Genomic DNA, 22855 nt, shown 5'->3' on the forward strand with positions numbered 1-22855 from the left:
CTAAATATGAAACTTGACTACGACTGTAACATATCCAATACAGATGAATGCATATACACAACTTTAACTAAATGGAAACTTCCTTCAACAATTAGAATCTTGACTAGAGAATCTTACACCAACAAAAGCAGAGAATCGTAGTCGAGCCTCATCGAATTTGGAGTGTGAAAAAAAGACATCTTTTCAATTTTAATCAAATTCCCCTAATCAACAAAAATATCATCAAATCTCAAAAATCCCTAATTTTGGATCTGAAAAAAAGCTCACCTGATAACCACAAATGATCATATCTCGACACCTTACACAGGTTTTCAAGGAATTTCTAACTATCCATCATGGATCAAGTATTTGAGATTGAACTTGAATAACCCTAGGCACAAAAAAAAAACTATGTTTACTACTAGACAACACTAAAATGAAACTATGTTTAACAATGCAAGCAGTAGAGAAATAAAAATAACAACTGTATGAAATTCAGGCTAAACGAGTAAATGATAATTACCATCTGCTCCTCCTTTAGTATAATATCCATCGATTCAATCATTCCCATGGAGACAAGCGAGTAAATTTTCTCGATTCTCACAGTATTGATGGAAGATTCATTGGGGCAAAGTAGATGCAGCAAATGGAGGAAGAGAAAAGGTTCTCACAAGTAAGAGAAAGAGACAGAGAGAAAGATAGAGAGGCAGAGATTTGAGTGTGAGAGACTAGGTTCGAATTTGCCCTAGATAGTGAGGGTTTTGGGGGAAGGAAAACTGTTTACAAGGGAAATGAGGAAAACTCGCCCACACCCATATATATTTTTGTGGGTTTAACGTGAAATGACTGAATATTGTGGGTTTTATTGATGCAATAATGCAATATAATCCCTCTGCTACAAAGAAAATAAAACATTTTGCGACAGGACATAATTATTGGTCGTTATAGATAATTATTAACGACCGGATTCAAATCCCTTCGTCAAAGAATGGTTGTTAAAAGTTCAATTTCTTGTAGTATATGATTGTGTGATGTATATTTGTTCTTGCTTCATTATGATACTTGCATGTATGCGAATGTTACATTATTGATTACACTTGTTGTAAATGAGATAGATGAATGATGGTTACCATAAAATTATGACTTAAATGTACGATCTTGAGGATATACTTGTGATTGTGATTGTGGTGTGTTGAATGGATCAATTGCCACGTTCCGGCATAACTAACTTGGATCGATTGCCACGTTCCGGCATAATTATGGGATCAATTGCCATATTTCGGCATAATCATTGGATCGGATACCACGTTCCGGTATGCTAACTGTTTGAGTTTGGGTTTGGGTTCCATGAGAGGACCAATGACTTGTCATAATTGTGTATTTTGAGACATGTGAAGTTGTTCTTTGTTTGTAAATGTTGATGATATTGTATATGTTCGATATATGCATGTAATTGTATTGTTGTTTGACTTATGTATGTTACACTTAGTGGGATAGTTGTCTGATCCTACCAGTACATTGTGGTTGTGTACTGATATTGCACTTGCTCTTATTTTTGTTGAGTACGGGGAATCTTCAAGCGGCTACTGACAAACCTCGCTTAGGAGATCAGTGATCGTTCGAATTCAAGGGTGAGCCAATTCTTTCGGGCTGCCATGGATTCTCTTTCGTCTATGTCCACCATTTCCAGACTTAGACTATGTTCTAGTTAGTTGATTAGTTCATTAGATTGAGGTTGCATACCTTCTTATTTAGACTTGTTGAACTTTAGATGTTTTGGTACATTGACTTTCAGGTTCTAGGTTATTACTTCTGCATTGTTAGTTATTATTGTTAGACTTTTGTTAGAGTTTATGGGAATTCTATTTCTTTCCTTAGTATTTTCCTGCTTTTGTGTACTTAAATGCCTTAGTTTTGGTTTAGTTGCTTGGTTTGGGTTGTAGTAGTGGTTCTCCCACTAGAGGGTTAATGTGGGTGCCAATCACGACGGTTTGGGTCGTGGCAAAGTTGGTATTAGAGTCTAGGTTCATTGATCTCGATGTACCAAAACCAGTCTAGTAGAGTCTCGCAGAACGGTACAGAGACGCCTTTATTTTTCTTCAAGAGGTTATAGGACGTTAGGAAATCTCTATATTTTATCTTGTCTCCTTTCGTGCTATAACTTGATTCCAATTGGTATCTGTCGATTCAAATTTGTATCTAACCTCCTTCACTCTTCTGTTCGCAGATGATTAATACTAGATTCAACGGCGTTAGGCCCGTAGCTCCCGTCAATGCACCAGCTGAGGAATCTGTAGCGAGAGGTCGTGGTCGAGGCAGAGGTAGAGAAAGAGCTAGGGGTAGAGGTTGTGGAAGAGTAGCGCCTACTGGAGATGGAGCTCCTGTTGAGAATGCTCCAGTAAATGAGAACCCTCATGCGCATCATAAAGAGATTGAAGAGGAGAATGTTTATGTTGACGATGTGGGACAAGAGGAAGAGGTGCAGGCTGAGACTACCGATGTTCCCCTCATAGACCCAGTGTTAGCTCGACAGATCATGTCATTCTTGAAAGAGTTGGTTGGTCCTGGAGTGCTTCCTTTTGCTCAAGAAACTCAAGCTCCTACTAACCCTCATGTTGCTAGCACTCCTTCCAAGGTAGGTGGGACTGGAGGTAATGATGCTTTCTTTTGTCTTTTGTTGGGTTCTGTTATGACTAGTAACGAGCATGAAATGTTGACTAAGTTTTTGAAGCTAAAGCCTCATGTGTTTCTTGGTTCTGAGAATGAGGATGCTTATGAGTTTATCTTAGATTGCTATGAGAGGCTTCATAAGTTGGGAATTGTCCATCAACATGGGGTTGAGTTCGTGTCCTTTCAACTTCAAGGTGAGGCTAATCAGTGGTGGAGAGCTTCTATGGAATGCAGATATTCTACTTTACCTCCACTTACTTGGACCCAATTTCATGCTCTGTTTCTAGAGCTTTGAGGGATCGCAAGAAGAATGAGTTCATGGCTTTGGAGCAATGTGGTATGATAGTGGCTGCTTATGAGGCCAAGTTCCATGCTTTGTCTAGATATGTTACTCAATTGGTGACTACTGAGGAGGAGAGGATTCGATTATTTATTAGGGGACTAAATTCTGAGTTGCAGGTATTATCTGTTCATATGACATCTGCATGAGGATCTTTAATAAGGTAGCAAACTATGTTAAGAAAGTGGAGGGGGTGAGGCGAGACGGTCAAGCTAAGGCATGGGCAAAAAGGGCCAAGAACTCAGGTAACTTTCAAGGTTCTTATTCCAAGGGGTCCGGAAGGCCAACACTTTCAGCCAAGCCAATTAAGTCCGCTATGCCCACCTTTGCAGGTAGTTACTCGGAAACTCCATCTCATTATTTTCAAGATAGTCAGGGAGTCGCGCCTTAGGCATGCAACATGCCATCTTTTGATCGTATGTGTTACAACTGTGGTGAACCTGGGCATATAAAGAGAGATTGTTCCTACCCACGTGTGTTAGATTCCGTGCAGCAGCAGTCTAGAGCAGTGGTACCCACGGGGAATAGTAATAATGGTAGAGGATGTCCACAAAGTGGGCAAGAAGGTAATCAGCGAAGTCGTGGAGGTAGAGAAAATGGTAATGCAGGCAGGGGTAACGTGCAACTAGGCAGAGAAGTGGCTCGTCAAGATGATAGGGCTCAGTGTTATGCATTTTTGGGCAAGAATAAGGCAAAGGCGTCTGACGCGGTGATCACCGGTACTATTCTTGTATGTGACCGGATGGCTAATGTGTTATTTGATCCGGGTTCTACTTATTCATATGTATCCGTGAGATTTGCCTCAAAGTTTGATATGATTTGTGATATACTTGATGTCCCTATTCATGTTGCTACCCAGGTAGAAAGTCAGTCATAGTCACCCATGTCTATCGTGCATATCCTATTTTGTTTATAGGTTTTCAGACCTGGGTTGATTTGGTGATTTTGGATATGACCGATTTTGATATAATCTTAGGCATAACTTGATTGTCCCCCTAATATGTTGTGCTTAATTGTAATACTAAGTCTGTAACTCTAGAAATTCGGGGAAGTGAAAAATTAGAGTGGAAAGGGGTGTACAAGCCTAAGCGAACTAAGATCATATCCTCCATTCGGGCTATAAAATTAGTAGAGTAGGGTTGTTTGGTTTATTTGTCTCTTATTAGGGATGTTAAAATTGAGGCTCCATCCATTGGGTCTATTCATGTGGTGTCAGAATTTAGAGAAGTGTTTCCTAATGACTTGTCTGGTATGCCTCCGGATATAGATATAGAGTGCTGCATTGATTTAAAACATGGTACTCGTCCCATTTCCATCCCTCCATATCGCATGGCTCCGGCGGAACTAAGAAAGTTTAAGGCTCAAATCCAAGAGCTTCTTGACAAGAGATTTATTCGTCCTAGTGCTTTCCCATGGGGTGCTCCAATTTTGTTTGTTAAGAAAAAAGATGGTAGTATGAGAATGTGTATAGATTACCGGCAATTGAATAGGATCACCATTCGAAACAAGTATCATTTGCCTCGAATAGATGATCTTTTTGACCAATTGCAAGGTGCATCAGTTTTTTTCAAGATTGATCTAAGTTCTGGCTACCATCAGTTGAAAATTAGGCCTGAGGATGTGCCCAAGACAGCTTTAGAACTCACTATGGGCACTATGAGTTTTTGGTTATGTCTTTTGGTTTGACCAATGCGCCTGCAGCTTTTATGAGTTTAATGAATGGGTTGTTCAAGCCATTTCTTAATTCTTTCGTCATAGTCTTTATTGATGATATTTTGGTCTATTCGAAATGTGAGGAAAAGTATGCCGACTATCTTCGTATTTTTTTGGGTGTTCTTGGGAAGCAAAAGTTATATGTGGAATTTTCTAAGTGTGAATTTTGGTTGACTTCTGTGGCATTTTTGGGACATGTAGTTTCAAAAGAAGTGGTAATGGTAGATCCTCAAAAGATTGAGGCGGTTAAGAATTGGGTTCGACCAAGTTCTATGACTGAAGTTAGGAGTTTTGTGGGGCTCGCTATCTATTATCGTCGATTTGTGAAGAACTTTGCTTCTATTGCCACTCACTTATCTAATTTGACCAAAAAGGAGATACCATTTGAATGGACTAAAAAATGTGAGGAGAACTTCCAAAAGCTCAAGACTCTTTTGACCACCACAGCTATTCTAGCATTACCAGTTGAATGCAAATATTTTATTATTTATTGTGATGTTTCACGTTCTGGTTTAGGTGCTGTGTTGATGCACGATAAGAATGTTATAGCTTATGTCTCACGTTAACTAAAGGTGCATGAGAGGAATCATCCAACACATGATTTGGAGTTGGCAGCGGTAGTGTTTGCTCTTAAGATTTGGCGGCATTACCTCCATGGGGTTAAATGTGAGATATTTACTGATTATCGTAGTTTGCAACATGTGTTCACACAAAAGGGTATGAATTTAAGACAGCGAAGGAAGATGAAGTTACTTAAAGATTATGATGTCACCATTCAATACCATCCGGGTAAGGCTAATGTAGTGGCAGACGCTTTGAGTCAGAAACCAGTGAGTATGGGTAGTTTAGCTTGCTTGAGTGTAACCAAGCGACCTTTTGCTAAGGAAATTCAGACCTTAGAGTTTAAGTTTATGCAGTTGGGCATCTCAGAAAGAGGTGGGGTGTTAGCTAGTGTTGAAGTGAGGGCCACATTCATTGATGAGATCAAGGCCAAATAATTTGAAGATGAAAATTTGGAGGAGCTTAGAAAGAAGACTGTGATTGGTAAGGCACAAAAGACCACTCTTGATGCGGATGGTGTGCTCAATTTTAAAGGAGAATATGTGTCCCTAGAGTAGATGACTTGATGGAGAAATTTTTGGCAGAGTCTCATGGTTCGCGATATTCTATCCATCCGGGTGTGACCAAGATGTACTGAGATTTGAAGCAAATTTATTGGTGGCCGGGCATGAAGAAGGATATAGCAAAATTTGTGGAGAAGTGTCAAAATTTTCAACAAGTGAAGTATGAACATCAAAGGCCTGCAAGTTTGCTTCAAATAATGCCAATTCCGAAATGGAAGTGGGAAAGGATAGCCATGAATTTTGTGGTCGGTCTTTCCAAGACTTTGGGGAAGTTTGATTCTATTTGGGTAGTGGTTGATAGATTGACCAAGTCAGCCCATTTTATTCCATAAGAATAGATTATAATACTGAACAATTGGCTAAAGTTTATGTGAAAGAGATAGTGAAGTTGCATGGAGTGCCCCTCTCTATCATCTCAAACCGTGGTACTCAATTCACATCCAAGTTTTGAAGGAAATTGCATGATGAATTGGGCACACAACTCACTTTCAGTACAGCCTTCCATCCACAGACAAACGAGCAGTCAGAGAGGACTATTCAAGTGTTAGAAGACATATTGAGGGCATGTGTGCTTGACTTTAGAAGGCATTGGGATAAATTCATACCTTTGTGTGAATTCTCCTATAATAATAATAGTTATCACTCCAGTATTTATATGGCACCATTTGAGGCATTATATGGTAGGGGATGTAAATCACCCATAGGATGGTTTGAGGCTGGAGATGTGAAACCTTTGGGGGTTGATTTAGTGAAGGATGCTCAAGATAAGGTGAGGAGTATTCAAGCTAAGTTTTTAGAAGCCCAGAGTAGACAGAAGAAGTATGCGGACCATAACGTAAGAGACATGGCGTTTCAAACTGGTGAGAATGTTCTTCTTAAGGTATCACCCATGAAAAGGGTGATGAGATTCGGCAAGAAAGGTAAGCTAAGTCTGCGATACATTGGTCCATTTGAGGTTCTCGAATATATGGGACCGGTAGCATATAGATTGGCTCTACCTCCTAATCTATCGAGTGTTCATCTGATATTTCATGTGTTCATGTTGAAGAGATATCATGGTGACAGGGATTATATCATTAAATGGGACTCAATTGTATTAGACAAAGACCTCCGATATGAGGAGGAACCGGTTGCAATTCTTGATCGTGATGTGCGTAAGTTGAGGACCAAGAAGATTAAGTCCGTGAAAGTTCAATGGAAGCATCGTCCAGTTGAGGAAGCCACTTGGGAAACCAAGAGGGACATGCGAGACAAGTATCCCCAATTGTTCGTCGATTCAGGTACTACTTCATTCTTTCCTTAGCCTATTTTCCTAAGTTTTATCACTCGGGGACGAGTGCTGGGTAAATTGGTATCTATTGTAACGACTTGTTTCCGTCATTATAAAAATGCCAATGGAGGAAAATTTGAGACCAAAACACTTTTTCGTAGTATTTGGATTTTCCCAACCTTGTCCAGATTTGGACAAAATCGAAGTCTTTAAGGTATAGGGAAATCTGGTAATAATCGAGTGATTTATTTACAATTATGGTTACATGAGTGGTTAGATAACTTGTTAAGGAATTCGTACGACTTTACGGAATTGAATTCGAGCGAGTAGAACTTCCAGAATCGATCTTAGCGTGAAGGGTATTTTCTGAGCGTTATTGGTTAGAGGTGTGTTGTGAAATGGCGATTTTGGAATTCTTTAAATAGCTCACTGGTTTGTGCAAGCCGCTTTGGCAGAGCTTTTGGTCGCTCTGGCGGGGCCGCTACAGCGGGTTGAGGGTCGTTGTGGCGAGTTCGACGTGACTTAAAATTGTAAATAAACCCCTAAATGACCTTATTTTGCACTTTTCATTTTTTTGAGCTAAGAAACGAACATCAGGCGACTCCTAACAGTTTTTCACCATTCTTGAGGCTAAATGTAAGTTTTTCACTCCCCGAATCTATTTTTCGATCCATAGAACGTAATAGAATGGGTAATTATCGATGGAGGGGAGTTTTGAATTGGAAATCATGGTGGAAAAAACCCTAGTTTGGATACTTGGGATCATGAGTATGATCTAGAATTGTTAGAATTGTTAGTATCTGGGTAATTAGTGATTGTTTATTGATTCCCGTATTATTATGATTATTTGTAGACCAAGAAAAAGCGGAACGAATCCGAAAAAGGAAGGATCAAGTTTTTTAGGGTTGCAAGCTTGTTTCGAGGTAGGTGATGGTTGTGATTATATGATTGTGTGATGTATGTTTGTTCTTGCTTCATTATGATACTTGCATATATGTGAATGTTGTTGATCACATTTGTTGTAAATGAGCTAGATGAATGATGGTTACCATGAAATCATGACTTAAATGTATGATCTTGAGGATATACTTGTGATTGTGGTGTGTTGAATGGATCGGTTGTCACGTTCCGACATAACTAACTTGGATTGGTTGCCACGTTCCGGCATAATCAATGGATCGGGTACCACGTTCTGGTATGCTAACTGTTTGGATTTGGGTTCCATGAGAGGACCAATGACTTGTCATAATTGTGTATTTTGCGACATGTGAAGTTGTTCGTTGTTCGTTGTTCGTTGTTCGTAAATGTTGATGATATTGTATATGTTCGATATATGCATGTGATTGTATTGTTGTTTGACTTATGTATGTTACACTTAGTGGGATAGCTGTATGATTCTACCAGTACACTGTGATTGTGTACTGATACTGCACTTGCTCTTATTTTTGTTGAGTACGGGGCATCTTCAAGCAGCTACTAACAGACCTTGCTTAGGAGATCAATGATTATTCAAATTCAAGGGTGAGCCAATTCTTTCGGGCTGTCATGGGTTCTCTTTCGTCTATATCCACCATTTCTGAACTTAGACTATGTTCTAGTTAATTGATTAGTTCATTGGATTGGGGTTGCATCCCTTATTGTTTAGACTTATTGAACTTTAGATGTTTTGGTACATTGACTTTCAGGTTCTAGGTTATTACTTCCGCATTGTTAGTTATTATTGTTAGACTTTTGTTAGAGTTTTATGGGAACTCTATTTCTTTCCTTAGTATTTTCCTGCTTTCGTGTACTTAAATGCCTTAGTTTTGGTTTAGTTGCTTGGTTTGGGTTGTAGTAGTGGTTCTCCCACCGGAGGGTTAGTGTGAGTGTCAATCACGACGGTCTAGGTCGTGACAACCAGAGTCCTTCTTTGATTGTAATTTTTCTTGTTTCAGTTGATCTCAACGATAACCCAAAATCAGCCAATTTAAGCTGCACATATTCCTCTAGTAGAAGGTAAACAAGTGTATTAGCCGGTTTCAGAATTTTAACTCAACCCAAAAAATTAAACTTTCGAATAAAATATTGTTAAAAATTATATTATTGATTAATATGAGATACACATGCATAACATGTACACTAAACTAGTATAGAACAAAGTAGTAAGCCCAAAAAAATTGAAGCCTCGAGCAATTATTTAATTGTGTTATAATAGACTCTACAAGTAAGCTATTTTCTTTTCTTAAAAATATAAAACACTATTATATTTTGAGAGAAAAAAAAACATAAAGTAACACTCGAAGATGTTCTGATTTTTTTTTAAAAAAGACATTTTAACTTTACGGACATTCTATTACCCCATGGAACATTTCAAATAACAATAAATGCACACTTTTTGCACAATCTATATTTTCAATGCATGCGCAATAAGGTTGCATGGCAAAAACTGGTACGTGAGCGGAACTCACTGCCTTCCATTGCCCACGCCCCACACCAAAATATTTGGTAATATGGTAAATGCTCACTCCAATCATTTTTACATATTTTACTCTTATTTAGAAGTGAGAGTTGGAAAGGACCAACATTGCATTAATACTCTTGTACAACATGCATACAATTTTGTACATTAACTTTTCACTGCATTAATTAGTTGTACAATGTGCAAAAACAATTGTACATTAATAGAAAGACTAACACATAGGACTAACATTGCAATTATTATTATTACTCATTAGTCCTTATTAGAATTATTATTATTACTCATTTGGCTTCATCTACTTCTACTTTTTCTACACATATTTTTCTTTAATAAAATAATTATTGCCTCCATTTTTTTTTTAATTTTTAACATTTATTTTTAATTTTAAAACATTGGAAATTTTATGTTAAAAATTTAAATAATAGAAAAAATGATTTATTTAACTTTTATCATCATCAATACAACTAATTTATTTGACGTTTTTTCTTAATCTTCATCTAATCATTAATGTTATTTATATAATTTTCTTAAATCACTTATTTATTTATTTTAAATCTTTTTTTATATATATAAAAGTTGGATATGTAAATGATGATGTCACATTTCTTAGAAGCTAACATTACTATTTATCTAATTTGTCCAAAAAAATTTTTAAAAAATGAAGATATCATACGCAAATTTATGGTTAAACTTAAACTATTTGATTCTCGAAAAATAAAAAGTCTCACATAAAATGGGACAGACGAAGGATAACTCTCAATTAAATTTATTTCACTTTTTATTTTCCATTTTTAGCATAATTTTTCAAGTTGGATTTCTAGGAATTCTATAGTAGACCCATTTAAATTTTACTTTTTGGTTTTAAATTAGAGAACATGTCCGCACTTCGCGCGATCATTTAAATTAAATATTTTTGATTAATTTTATATTTACTTTGTTGTTTAATCGTAATATTATTATTTGTCTTAATAATATGAAGATTGTGAAAAAAAATAAAGCTTCACAAATTTTACATCTATTAAATGAGGAAGAATATATTTTTTATCAAATAAGTTAAAATATATTTGCTAATAACAAATTCTTCCATTGCATGAAGTTCATCCTTTAATATATAATATATATTTCGGTCTACCATTCTCCTTAAATGTCTAAGAAATATCTCATAATGTCAAATAACACTGTAATACTCCCTCTGTCCCTAATTACTTGTCCACTTTTAAATTGACACATTTATTAAGAAATCAATTAATGACATAGTGAGTTTATCATTTTACCCCTATTAATTATGAAGTAGATGAAAAGTTCTGCAATTTTCAAAGTAATTAGTCATTTAATTGAGGGTATAATAGGTAAAAAAATATTCTTTCTTGATTTGTCAAAATGGACAAGTAATTAGAGACAACTATAAAAGGAAAAGTAAACAAGTAATTAGGGACAGAGGGAGTACTAAACAAATGCATCAACAAATGAAATTTATATTAAAAATATATTGAATAATGACGTAATGATACCTTAATAGAATTTCCTATCCATTTAAAAAAAAAAACCTTCACCCTTTCAATTTCGTTATATCTTCTTATTTAGTAGAAGAATCATCATTTATTATATTCTACTCCACCTTAATTTGTACCATCAGAGTTTTAAGAATAAACATTAAATTTTAAATCGAAATAAAAATTCATTGAAAAATGACAGAAAAAATAATAATAGTATATGAAAATTAAAATAAGGTGCAAGAAAAGCCTTTTCACGATAATTTTTTGAAATATATTGACAACAATTAAAATGAAGCTGTTATTTTATCTTTAAAATTAAGTTTGATTGAATTGAATTAGTACAATGAGAAAAAATATTAAACTAATAACTTTTTCATGTTATTAAATGCATTTTATTTTTAATTGAGTAGTAGATTAAAAGTTCCGAATTAGGATATTAAAATAATATCTTACTCTCTCCTTAATTATTATGGTATTGCAAACATTTATTTTCCTTAAATCGTGATTCATTTTCCATTTACAGTTATATCCAATTAATTTCTAATGTATTGAATGTGGTTATGGGATATTGAAATAATATCTTTATTTTTCCTTAATCATAATAAAATTATAATTTAACATTTATTTTTCTGAAATGATAATTTTGTTTTAATTCCTAGAACATGTTGTTTACTATATTGAATGTAATTATAATAAAACATATTGTATTTAGTATGACAAAAGAACTCAAAAATTGGAGAAATTAGATAAATAGTAATCTTAGCTTCTAAGAAATGTCACATCATCATTTACATATCCAACTTTATATATATAAAAGAGTTAAAAAAGAAAAAATAAGTGATTTAAGAAAATTATATAAATAACATTAATGATGAGATGAAGATTAAGAAAAAACGTCAAAAAAATTAGTAGTATTGATGATGATAAAAGTTAAATAAATCATTTTTTCTATTATTAAAATTTTTAACATAAAATTTCCAATCTTTTAAAATTAAAAATAAATGTTAAAAAAAAAATCGAGGCAATAATTATTTTAAAGAAAAATATAACCAAAATTGTCAAAAAAAATTAATAAAAATAAATAACTATCTATTAGTAAGAATGGTGTCACTACATTTTCTATTTTAACTTTATTGTTACGTATGGATAGAAACTTTTAGAAGAAGAAATGATCCAAAAATTTAAAAATAATGATTCCTTAAATGGTGATTCCTTTTCCATTTACAGCTTTTCAATTAATTTTTAATGTATTATATATGGTTATGGATATTGGAATAATAATTTTATCTTTCCTTAATCATAATAAATTATATTTTAACCTTTGTTTTTGTGAAATGATAATTTTCTTTTCATTCGTACAACATATTGATTAATATATTAAATGTAATTATAATAAAACATGTTGTATTTAGTATGACAAAAGAATTCAAAATTTTTAAAAATTATAGAAATAGTAATCCTAACTTCTAAGAAATGTCACAAATATATATATATATATATATATAAATATATATATATATCTAAGAAAATGATATAAATTACATTAATGATGAAATGAAGATTAAGAAAAGAAGTAAAACAAATTAATAATAATATTGATGATGATAGGAGTTAAATAAATCATTTTTTATATTTTGTAAATTTTCAATATAAATTTTTCAGTCTTTTAAAATTAGAAAATGCTAAAAAAATAAAACTAAAACTAAAAATCGAGGCAACAATTATTTTAAGGAAAAAATAACAAAAAATGTCAGAAACATTGATCAGAATAAATAAGTATCTATTGCTAAGAAGGTGTCACCCCACATTTTCTATTTTAGCTTTATTATTACATATAGATAGAAACTTTAAGATGAAGAATGATCCAAAAATTTTAAAAATAACAAATCAATTATGTAAAAATACATGTGTAATTCTTATAAAGTTATAATAACTAATTTCTTCAAATAAATAATTAAATGAAAGAAAAAAAAGTAATTAAGAAAATAATATAAATAACACTAATTATGAGATTAATAGCATTGATGAGGAAAGGAACTAAATATGATCATCTTTTTAAATTCTTTTTTAAGAAAATATATATAAACTTTAATTAAAGATAAATAAGAAAAAAAAACTTTAATTAAAGATACAAAAAATCAAGACAAAATAAAAGAAGAAAGAAATTAGAAGAATAATGAGGTTGAAAGAAATAATATCTAATTTTCTCTCTTTTCAAATCACAAAATAAATTTTTGCTTGTTCTCCTCCTAATTTGATACGAATTCCATAAATAGAATGATTTTTTCTCCAAATAATTTTTCTTACCCTTTGAAACACTAATCAGGCTTCTTATAAATTTCTCAACCACAATGAATTTTCTCTCCTTGTAGGAGGAATAAACATTTTTTCAAAAAGTCTTTTATTTTGAAAAGAATTTTTTGTTACATAATCTCTTTCTTTACATCAATGTCTTCACAAGAATAATGAGATATTCTCTCTTTCTCTTTTGTTAAAAAAGTCACATGACCTAGAAATTTGATGGACATCTTAGCGACAAAAGTTGATACCATATATTGATCATTATCGTCAGAAGAAGAAGAACCAAAGTGAAGAAATTTGTTCTTATTTGTTACAAATGCTCAACTATTTTGTTTTTATTTTATAGGCTAAATAATTATAAACAGTTATAAAAAATGAATAGTTTTTATCTTTTCATCTTCCATTTTCATTTACTTAAATCTATATTAGTGTAATGGATGTTATAAAGGGCATAATTAATCGGGTATGACATAAATACTTTTTTTTTAAAATACAAATAAAAAATACAAAACAAAGATAAAATGTCAAAAAAAGGAAAAAAATATGAATACAAATACTGGTCATAAAGAGATGCCACATCAAATTGTCAATATTCAACTTTATATATACATATATAGGTTTATGCCCTTAGATGTTATTTTATTACTTTAGCTGGCATTGACATTTTTGTAAATCTGATATCTACTTTGGAACATTTTATAATGTGCCATAGGCTGACAATTCAGATCATAAATTTAAAATAATAAAATTTAATTTATTATAATACTAATATCAATATCATAAAGATATATATATATATATATATCATTTAAAAAATATATCAAAAGTATTATGAATTGTAATAATTAACCGTTTTTTTTTTAAAAAATCATATAACTAATTTGATTTACACTCCAAAATTCATAGGTGTCACATAATTTACACATTAATTCTTCATTACTTAATAGATGTAATTATATCAATGACATATAAATTGAAATTAAAAAATACATATTTTATTTGAAAATCACGTAATAGTACTATAAGATATAATAATTAACAACTTAACATATTTTAAAATTTTAGTTTACTCTCCAAATTCCATATGTCTCATGTAATTGAGACAGAGAAAAACATATATTGGTTTAAAATTAATAAAAATATTATAAATTATAATAATTAACAACTTAAAATTTATAAAAAAAATCCTTTCAAAATTTTTAGTTGGCTCTCCAAATTCAATCGGTATTACAATAATTAAAACATAGAAATTAACATAGATTGGACTCCTGCTGACATTTATGTTTCCTCTTTCTAAATTTTTTCTTTTATACTTTATATAAATAATTTTTTTATGTAAAAAGTATTATAAATCATAATAATTAATAGCTTAAAATATTTCAAAACATATAAAAAGTTTTTGTTAACTTTCAAAATTTCATCTATACCGCATAAATTGGGAGAAATATAGATATATAGATATTTTAAGTTGCTAATTATTGTAAGTTATAGTACGTTTTATGTAATTTTCATATATATTACTCGGTCCTGATTTATGTGATACAAATGAAATTTCAAAAGTCAATGAAATTTTTATAAGTTTTTTTTTATATTAACTTGTTAATTATTGTGATTTCTAATATATTTACGTAAAACATATTCTAAATACAAATAATTAGCAACTTAAAATATATAAAAACATACTAAAAAATTGATTAATTTCAAATTTCATATGTACCACATAAATTAAAACATAAACAATAACATATATTGGGCCCCGTGCTGGCACGGGATCTCATATCTAGTTTATATAAAGTGTATAGTTTACTAAAATAATCATGATTATTATTATTAGTATTTTAAAAGATCCCAGACAAATGAAGTAGGAAAGTGATTATTAATATTTTATAGACAAATGAAGTAGGAAAGTGATTATTAATATTTTAAAAATGTATTTAAAACTTATGTTATATTTTCAATTTCATTTGTTGTAGGAGTATTGACTCAATTACATTGCAAGTTATTTTTTTGAAGTTAGATTAGATAGATTATTTTTTTGTCAAAAGTTTTATAATTTTATGACATTATATTTATAATATTAAACTTTTGTCAAACATGCATTTCATGATGTTCATAGAATTTCCGTACTTTTAGTTTTTATGGTTAATATAATTAAAATATACTAAATTAAAAAATATAATTAAATTATTTTTTATAATATTAGTTAAGAACATATGTTTATTAATTAATATAGTTTTAATTTAAATAATAAATTTTTTATTTTAAAAATTCAATATAACCTTATGATTACACTTGTGCAACCAAACAGTACACTTGTAATTACACTGTGGCAAACAAACATGTCAGTGTAATTACTAGGTTGTGTAATTACTAAGTTGGTAATTACTACCCTAGTAACTACGCCAATTTCAATTACTTGGTACCTGGTGGCTTTCCAAATAGACCCTTAAAGAAGTTTTTTCTTCCGTCACAACTTCATGATGTTGTTATTTGGATAAATGCAATTAGAGTTTCAATTCAAGAATCAAAATACGTCTAACGATGATGTAAGATTAAATACTTTCAGGATCTTGAACATGATAATCTTACATAGAGAATGTTGGAGGCACATACCTGATGTGGAAGACATCATCACAAAGAGAAGCGGAAGCGTTAGTCGTAAATTGGTTTCTACCTCCTTGCCCTAACCTTACGTTACCACAACCGTCAGCGATGGAATTATTGTAGAGAATATGTGGTAACCCTAATGGGTGGAGGGAGGACCAATTTATAGAGGTTATGACTTAATCTGGTACATCCATCAAGTAACCAATGTACGGACGAGATCTATTCCTTATTAAATATTATTTATGGTATTACTTTGATTCCAAGTAAACTTGGGCCATAAGTAAGAAATAATTAATAGTAAATAAATAATAATTCTTACAGATGAAACTATAAGTCTGCACTCCTGACACCATATATACTCCGAGAAGGTTTGAAACATGAGATTATAGACTTTTATAATATGTTACCTATTTTTGTTAAATTATATATTTCACATGTTCATGAATCATGATAATAAGTCCTGAAGATCAAGTTGTTGAGGATACTCAAAGATAGCATTGTGGTAATTTTTCTCTTCTCGATTGTTAAACTGTGTTGTTTTGAAGGTGGAAGGGTCATTAGTCAACTCAAAAGACATCACTAGGAACTCCTAATGATCATAACGAGTCTTAAATGTGGTCTTAAGATTGCCCGATGTACTAATCCTCAGTTGATGGTAACTAAATATCAAATCCATCTCAGAAAACACTATGACATATTGAAGCTAGTCAAATAGATCATCAATACGAGGCATGTGGAATTTTCTTATTATATGTATTTTGGATTATGATTGTGTTGTAAGATTTACTTGTGTTAATTTGTAGACCATGAATTAAAGTGACCTTTTCTTTCAATCACTTGTGGAAACTAATTGGCTAATTCAATCAAGAAAATGCAATTCAAGAATCATAAGACGTCAAGGATGAAACACCAGTCTGCAATTCTTCTACCATCTATACTTTGAGAAGATTTAAGACACGTTATTGTAGACTTTTTAAATATTTTGTCGTATTTAATAAATTATGTATTTCACAGTTCATGTTAATAAGTCTGGAAGATAATCAAGACTGTATCTTATTCTTAATAGTGTAAACTTTTTTCTACCCTTAGTTTAATATTTTGTAGCATGATATTTTGTATATTTTATGAGTTAGAAATTTGATAGATTTTGAATTTTTCAAAAAATAGTTCAATTAATTTGTGAAATTAATATATCTATTCTAGGTTTTTGGTTTTGTTTTTAATTAGGATAATTTCATGTTCTATTCAAACCCATCAAGTCATTGTAAAATAAGAAAAACAAACAGACTTAAATATTAAGATCTCAATGACTTGAGTAAGATTCAAACATGAAAATTAATTAAACAAATTTAACGACTGAGATTTTAAATAATTAAGATTAAGATTTTTCTTTAAATACAAATTAATGAGGCCTTATCAAAACAACATTGATTATTTTGAGAAACTTAAATTTTGTTTTTTGGTATTAATTTTGTTACTCAAATATATTGTTAAGTGAAATCTACATATTTTTTAAAGTTGTGTACTCAATGATATGGATTACACAGTCACATATAATAATTATTCAGTTTACCTATATATTTTTATTAATTAACACGGTATGCATGTATAAAATACATACACTAAACTAGTTTAATTAACTGTTCAACTCTAACTTCAAAATAAATTTGTTTTTCTCAAAATCTCTTTTAAAACAAAGTCGTTCACCTCAACCCTCATGATTAAATATATTATCCGATGTCACTGGTTTTTCATATGCAACTTCAATGCTAATTCGTTATAACTTTAACATCAAAGTCCTCGACCCTCAGTAATCATCTCCATCACTGTGCATCCAAGAACATAAATATTAATGACATATTTCGGTGACGCAATAGCATAGGAGGCCTAAAGCGAAACTTTTAAAAAAAGAGATCTTATGATTATTAATATTTTTATTTATATATATATATATAATTTGTTTTCATAAATTTTTAAAATACATGATAATTAATTATTATTTTTTTCACTTGTCATTATAATATTTCTTCTAATAATTTGTAAGACATGAATAGGCATATATAAATTATTATGTGTTACATAACACCACAAATGTTTATGTCCTAGATAAGTTCTTATTGATATTGTTTTAAAAAAAAAATCAATTATTATACAAATTAAACTATCAAAATATTATAAAAGTACTAGGAGTATTAAAAAATAAAAGTGAGACTTCACTTGATTGAGTATACCAATTAGAGTATCATTTTTACTTGTATAATATTTTGTATTACATTTAAGGCAAAAGGCATAAATTACCTCCTAAACTTGTACCCAAAAGTCATTTACACACTTTAATTAATGAAGAGACCTATTACACACCTTAAGTACATAAAAGTGTATTTATTTCCCCCTTCCGTCACCCAACTCAAGGCGCGTTTCGCTACACATAGTTTAGCGCGTCAACACGCTAATAAAACCATTTTTATTTATTTTTTTTAATTAAAAAAACTCAATCCAACGGTTATATTCCCATTCTCTTCTTATAACCCACCCACCCGACCCAAATGAACAAGAACCCTAAATTTTCACCCAAAAATCTTAATCAAAAATCCTAAATTCAAACATAGTTCAAAATTCCTTCTTTTGAATCAAAGGTAACTCTTTTTCAGTATTATTCATTCATCTCTTTTCCATTTTGATTCATTCCTCTCTTTTTCATTTCCACAAAATTTCTGCTTCTTCAATTCTTTCTCTGAAAAACTTTGGTGTCTTTCTCTNTATTTTTTTTAATTAAAAAAACTCAATCCAACGGTTATATTCTCATTCTCTTCTTATAACCCACCCACCCGACCCTAATGAACAAGAACCCTAAATTTTCACCCAAAAATCTTAATCACAAATCCTAAATTCAAACATAGTTCAAAATTCCTTCTTTTGAATCAAAGGTAACTCTTTTTCATTATTATTCATTCATCTCTTTTCCATTTTGATTCATTCCTCTCTTTTTCATTTCCACAAAATTTCTGCTTCTTCAATTCTTTCTCTGAAAAACTTTGGTGTCTTTCTCTCTCCACAGCCCCTCCTGTTCTGGTGTCCTTCTCCTGCAAAAAAAAAAAAACTTACAGAAAATGATAACTGACATGGGAGAATCTACTAAGTCACCATCATCTTCTTCAAAAACACTACAGAATCGAAGAAATCTTTAGCTAAAATTAGGATTTACAAACGAAATTTATGATTAGGTTTTGGCGTTCTTAGAGAAAGGAAACGGGTGGGTGAAATAAATGGATTAGGGTAAAATAAAATGGATTTGGGTTAAAAGAATCGGATTTGGGTGAATAGAAACAGATTTGGATAAAATGAAAAGGATTGGGGTCTTTTATTACGTGGTTTCACTAGAGGCGAGTGGCTCTCACTCTAGGCATAATGTCCTGGGTTGGGTGACGGAAGGGGGAAATAAATATACTTTTATGTAGTTAAGGTGTGTAATAGGTCGTTCCATTAGTTAAAGTGTGTAAATGACTTGGGTACAAGTTTAGGGGGTAATTTATGCCTTTTGCTTACATTTAATTACAACAAAAATAGATCTAAACCATAGTTGCTGTTATGCTTTATAAGGCATTTAAAGTTAAGAGAATGCAATTTTAATCATTCGATAATCTAATTAGCTTGAGTTTGAAATGTCTAAGAAACACCTCAAAGAATTAAACACACTCTTACAAAGTCAATTTTAAAATATGATTGATTCAAATTAAAGTAAATTAGATAAATTAAGAAGTAGAAAGCAACTACAAATATAATTGCCTATAACTTTACTTACAATTACATCAACTGTATTTTTTAAAAAATAAAAAAATAAAAAATATGTGCATTATGATTAGTAAAAGATTAACAACAAACTATGAAGAAAATTTCAATTAATATTAAATATCATATATATTATCATTGAATAATTTTGAGATCTTATTTTCTGGGGTGCTAAAGCAACTGCTTCGATGTATTTAGGGTTGAGTTACCCTGACCAGAGTCCCTCTTTGATGGCAATACCTCTTCGAGCTATCATGTGTTTAAGTTGATCTCAATGATAACCTAAAATCAGCCAATTTAAGTCGCACATATTCCTCAGTAGAAGGAAAAACAAGTGTATTAGTCAGTTTCAGAATTTTAACTCAATCCAAAAATTAACTTTCAAATAGAATATTGTTTAAAACCATATTATTGATTAATATGATATATATATGTGCAAAACATGTACACAAAAATAATATAGAACAAAGTAGGAAGCCCAAAAAAAATTGAAGCCTCGAGCAATTATTTAATGGAAAAATTACTTAACTACACACCATTTATTATCATATTTTCTTATTTTTCCTACCATTTCAAAAAAATATCAAAAATCCCTTCTTTTCATCCCATCATTCCCTTTTCCGGATACATTAATTTGAAATCTCATACCCATGATTTTCCTTCCTTTTTTCACGCCACAAATCTCTCCATAATTACATCAATTAATCTGTTTTTGAATTTCAACTCTTTTCTCTTTCCAATTAATGATTTCAAATTATTCAAGAGGTAGATTTAGTTCAATCACTTCAACTTTTTGATTTCTTTTATTATTATTATTTTCATTTTTTCATTTAAAAATAAATAAATTACCTCCGCCCCCTGCTCCTATTGAAATCTTATTGAAACTTTGCAATTTTAGTTAATCATATCATCGTTGAAATTTTTTCTTAAAAAATATTTATTTTCTTTTAATGTATCTACCATTGAAAAATGTCCAAAAAAAGAAGGAAAAAGTTGGATCTGCCATTGCACGATCATCACTATCAAAGATACAGATTTTTAATGTATCTCGTTTATTTTGATTCTTAAATTAGTCTTTGTTAGTGTTATCATTGATTTAATACATCTATGCTACGATAGCCTTTGTTTTATGCATGTATCATGTTAATATTTAAGGTATTGATATATAGCTCTAATATTGTTGTTGAATCTTTGATTAGTGTTTATCATGTTCAAATATAAATGTACTTGATACATGATACATAAACGTTATGTTATGTATCACATACACAAAAAAGAACCTATTTTGGAACAATTACATGTATAATGTTTTTTTTTTAATTTTAAAATATAGTATTTATCAAACAAATAAGATGCATAAATAATAATGTATCATGCACTAATTTTTTAGGTATGATACGTAAATTCGAATTTATACTAAATATATCTTATGCATAGCAATTACCAAATAGTAATGTATCAATCTCAAATCTAACATGTTATGGCCAACAATTACTTATTTAATGTATCTAGTAGAAATACAACACTTATAAATTTAAACAAGATACAAAAATAGTAATGTATTATAAATATATCCATCTCGAAAACACAACTTAATAAACAATCACACAACATTATAAAAGGGATAGATGATCCATCAAAGCTATTGTAACGACATGTTCCCGTCGTTATAGAAAAGCCAACGAGGGAAAATTTGGGGCCGGAAAACTTTTTCGTAGTATTTGGATTTTCCCAACGTTGTCCTGATTTGGACGAAATCGGAGTCCTTGAGGTGTAGGGAAATCTGATAACAATCGGGTGAAGTAATTGTGTTTTTTATTACATGAGTAGTTAGACAACTCGTTAAGGAATCTGTACAACTTTACGAAATTGAAATTGGGTGAGTAGAACTCCCGAAATCGATCTTGGCGTAAAGGGTATTTTCTGAGCGTCGTTGGTTAGAGGTGTGTTGTGAAATGGGAATTTTGGAATTCTTGAAATAACTCTCTGTCTCGCATAACCTGCTTTGGCATTGGGGTTTGCCGCCTTGGCGAGGACGTTGTGGCGGGGTGGTGGTCGCTGCGGCGGGCCCGACGCAACTTAGGGTCGTTAAAAAATCCCTAAATGACCTTATTTGGCACTTTTTGATTTTTAGAGCTAAGGAACGAACCCCAGGCGACTCCTACCCATTTTTCACCATTCTTGAGGCTAAAGGTAAGCTTTCACTCCCCGAATCAGTTTTTCGATCCGTATAATATAATAGAATGGGTAAATATTAATAGGGGAGGGTTTAGTTATAGATTCTATGGTGGAAACAACCCTAATTTGGATAATTGGGATCATGGGTTTGATCTAGGGTTCATAGAATTGTTAGTAATTCGGGTAATTAGTGATTGTTTATTGATTCCCGTATTATATTAATTATTTGTAGACCAAGAACAAAAGAAACGAATTCGGAAAGAGAAGGATCAAGTTTCTTAGGGTTTCAAGCTTGTTTCGAGGTAGGTGATGGTTGTGATTCTATGATTGTGTGATGTATGCTTGTTTTTGCTTCATTATGATACTTGTATATGTATGAATGTTGCAATGTTGATCACACTTGTTGCAAATGAGATAGAGAATTGATGAATGCCATGAAATCATGACTTAAATGTATGATCTTGATGATATACTTGTGATTGTGATTGTGGTGTGTGAATGGGATCGGTTGCCACGTTCCAACATAACTAACTTGGATCAGTTGCCACTTTCCGGCATAAAAATGGAATCGGTTGTCACGTTCCGACATAAGTATGGGATCGATTGCCACGTTCCGGCATGTTAACTGTTTGAATTTGGGTTCCATGAGAGGACCAATGATTTGATATAATTGCGTATCTTGAGAAATGTGAAGTTGTTCATTGTTTGTATATGTTGATGATATTGTATATATGTTCGTTATATGCATGTGATTATATTGTTGTGATGACTTATGTATGTTGCACTTAGTGGAATAGCTGTGTGATCCTACCAGTACATTGTGGTTGTGTACTGATACTACACTTGCTCTTATTTTTGTTGAGTACATGGCAATTTCAAGCAGCTACTGACAGACCTCGCTTAGGAGATCAGTGATCGTCACTTCGAATT

The 22855-nt window shown here is 31.5% G+C and overlaps 1 protein-coding gene across 1 annotated transcript; it reads left to right on the forward strand.

Moving 5' to 3' along the window:
- The first annotated feature begins 3389 nt into the window (after positions 1-3389).
- LOC125847104 (uncharacterized) lies at positions 3390-3866 on the forward strand. The gene is made up of 2 exons (XM_049526806.1): positions 3390-3719; positions 3849-3866. The coding sequence occupies exons 1-2, from the start codon at positions 3390-3392 to the stop codon at positions 3864-3866; spliced, it is 348 nt and encodes a 115-aa protein (XP_049382763.1).
- Positions 3867-22855: the final 18989 nt, after the last annotated feature.

This window comes from Solanum stenotomum, chromosome 12 (assembly GCF_019186545.1).
Source record: "Solanum stenotomum isolate F172 chromosome 12, ASM1918654v1, whole genome shotgun sequence".
Classification (NCBI taxonomy): domain Eukaryota; kingdom Viridiplantae; phylum Streptophyta; class Magnoliopsida; order Solanales; family Solanaceae; genus Solanum; species Solanum stenotomum.

Excerpts from the sequence above, each read along its gene's own strand:
- LOC125847104 (XM_049526806.1), top strand. The coding sequence starts at position 3,390 with ATGCCATCTTTTGATCGTATGTGTTACAACTGTGGTGAACCTGGGCAT.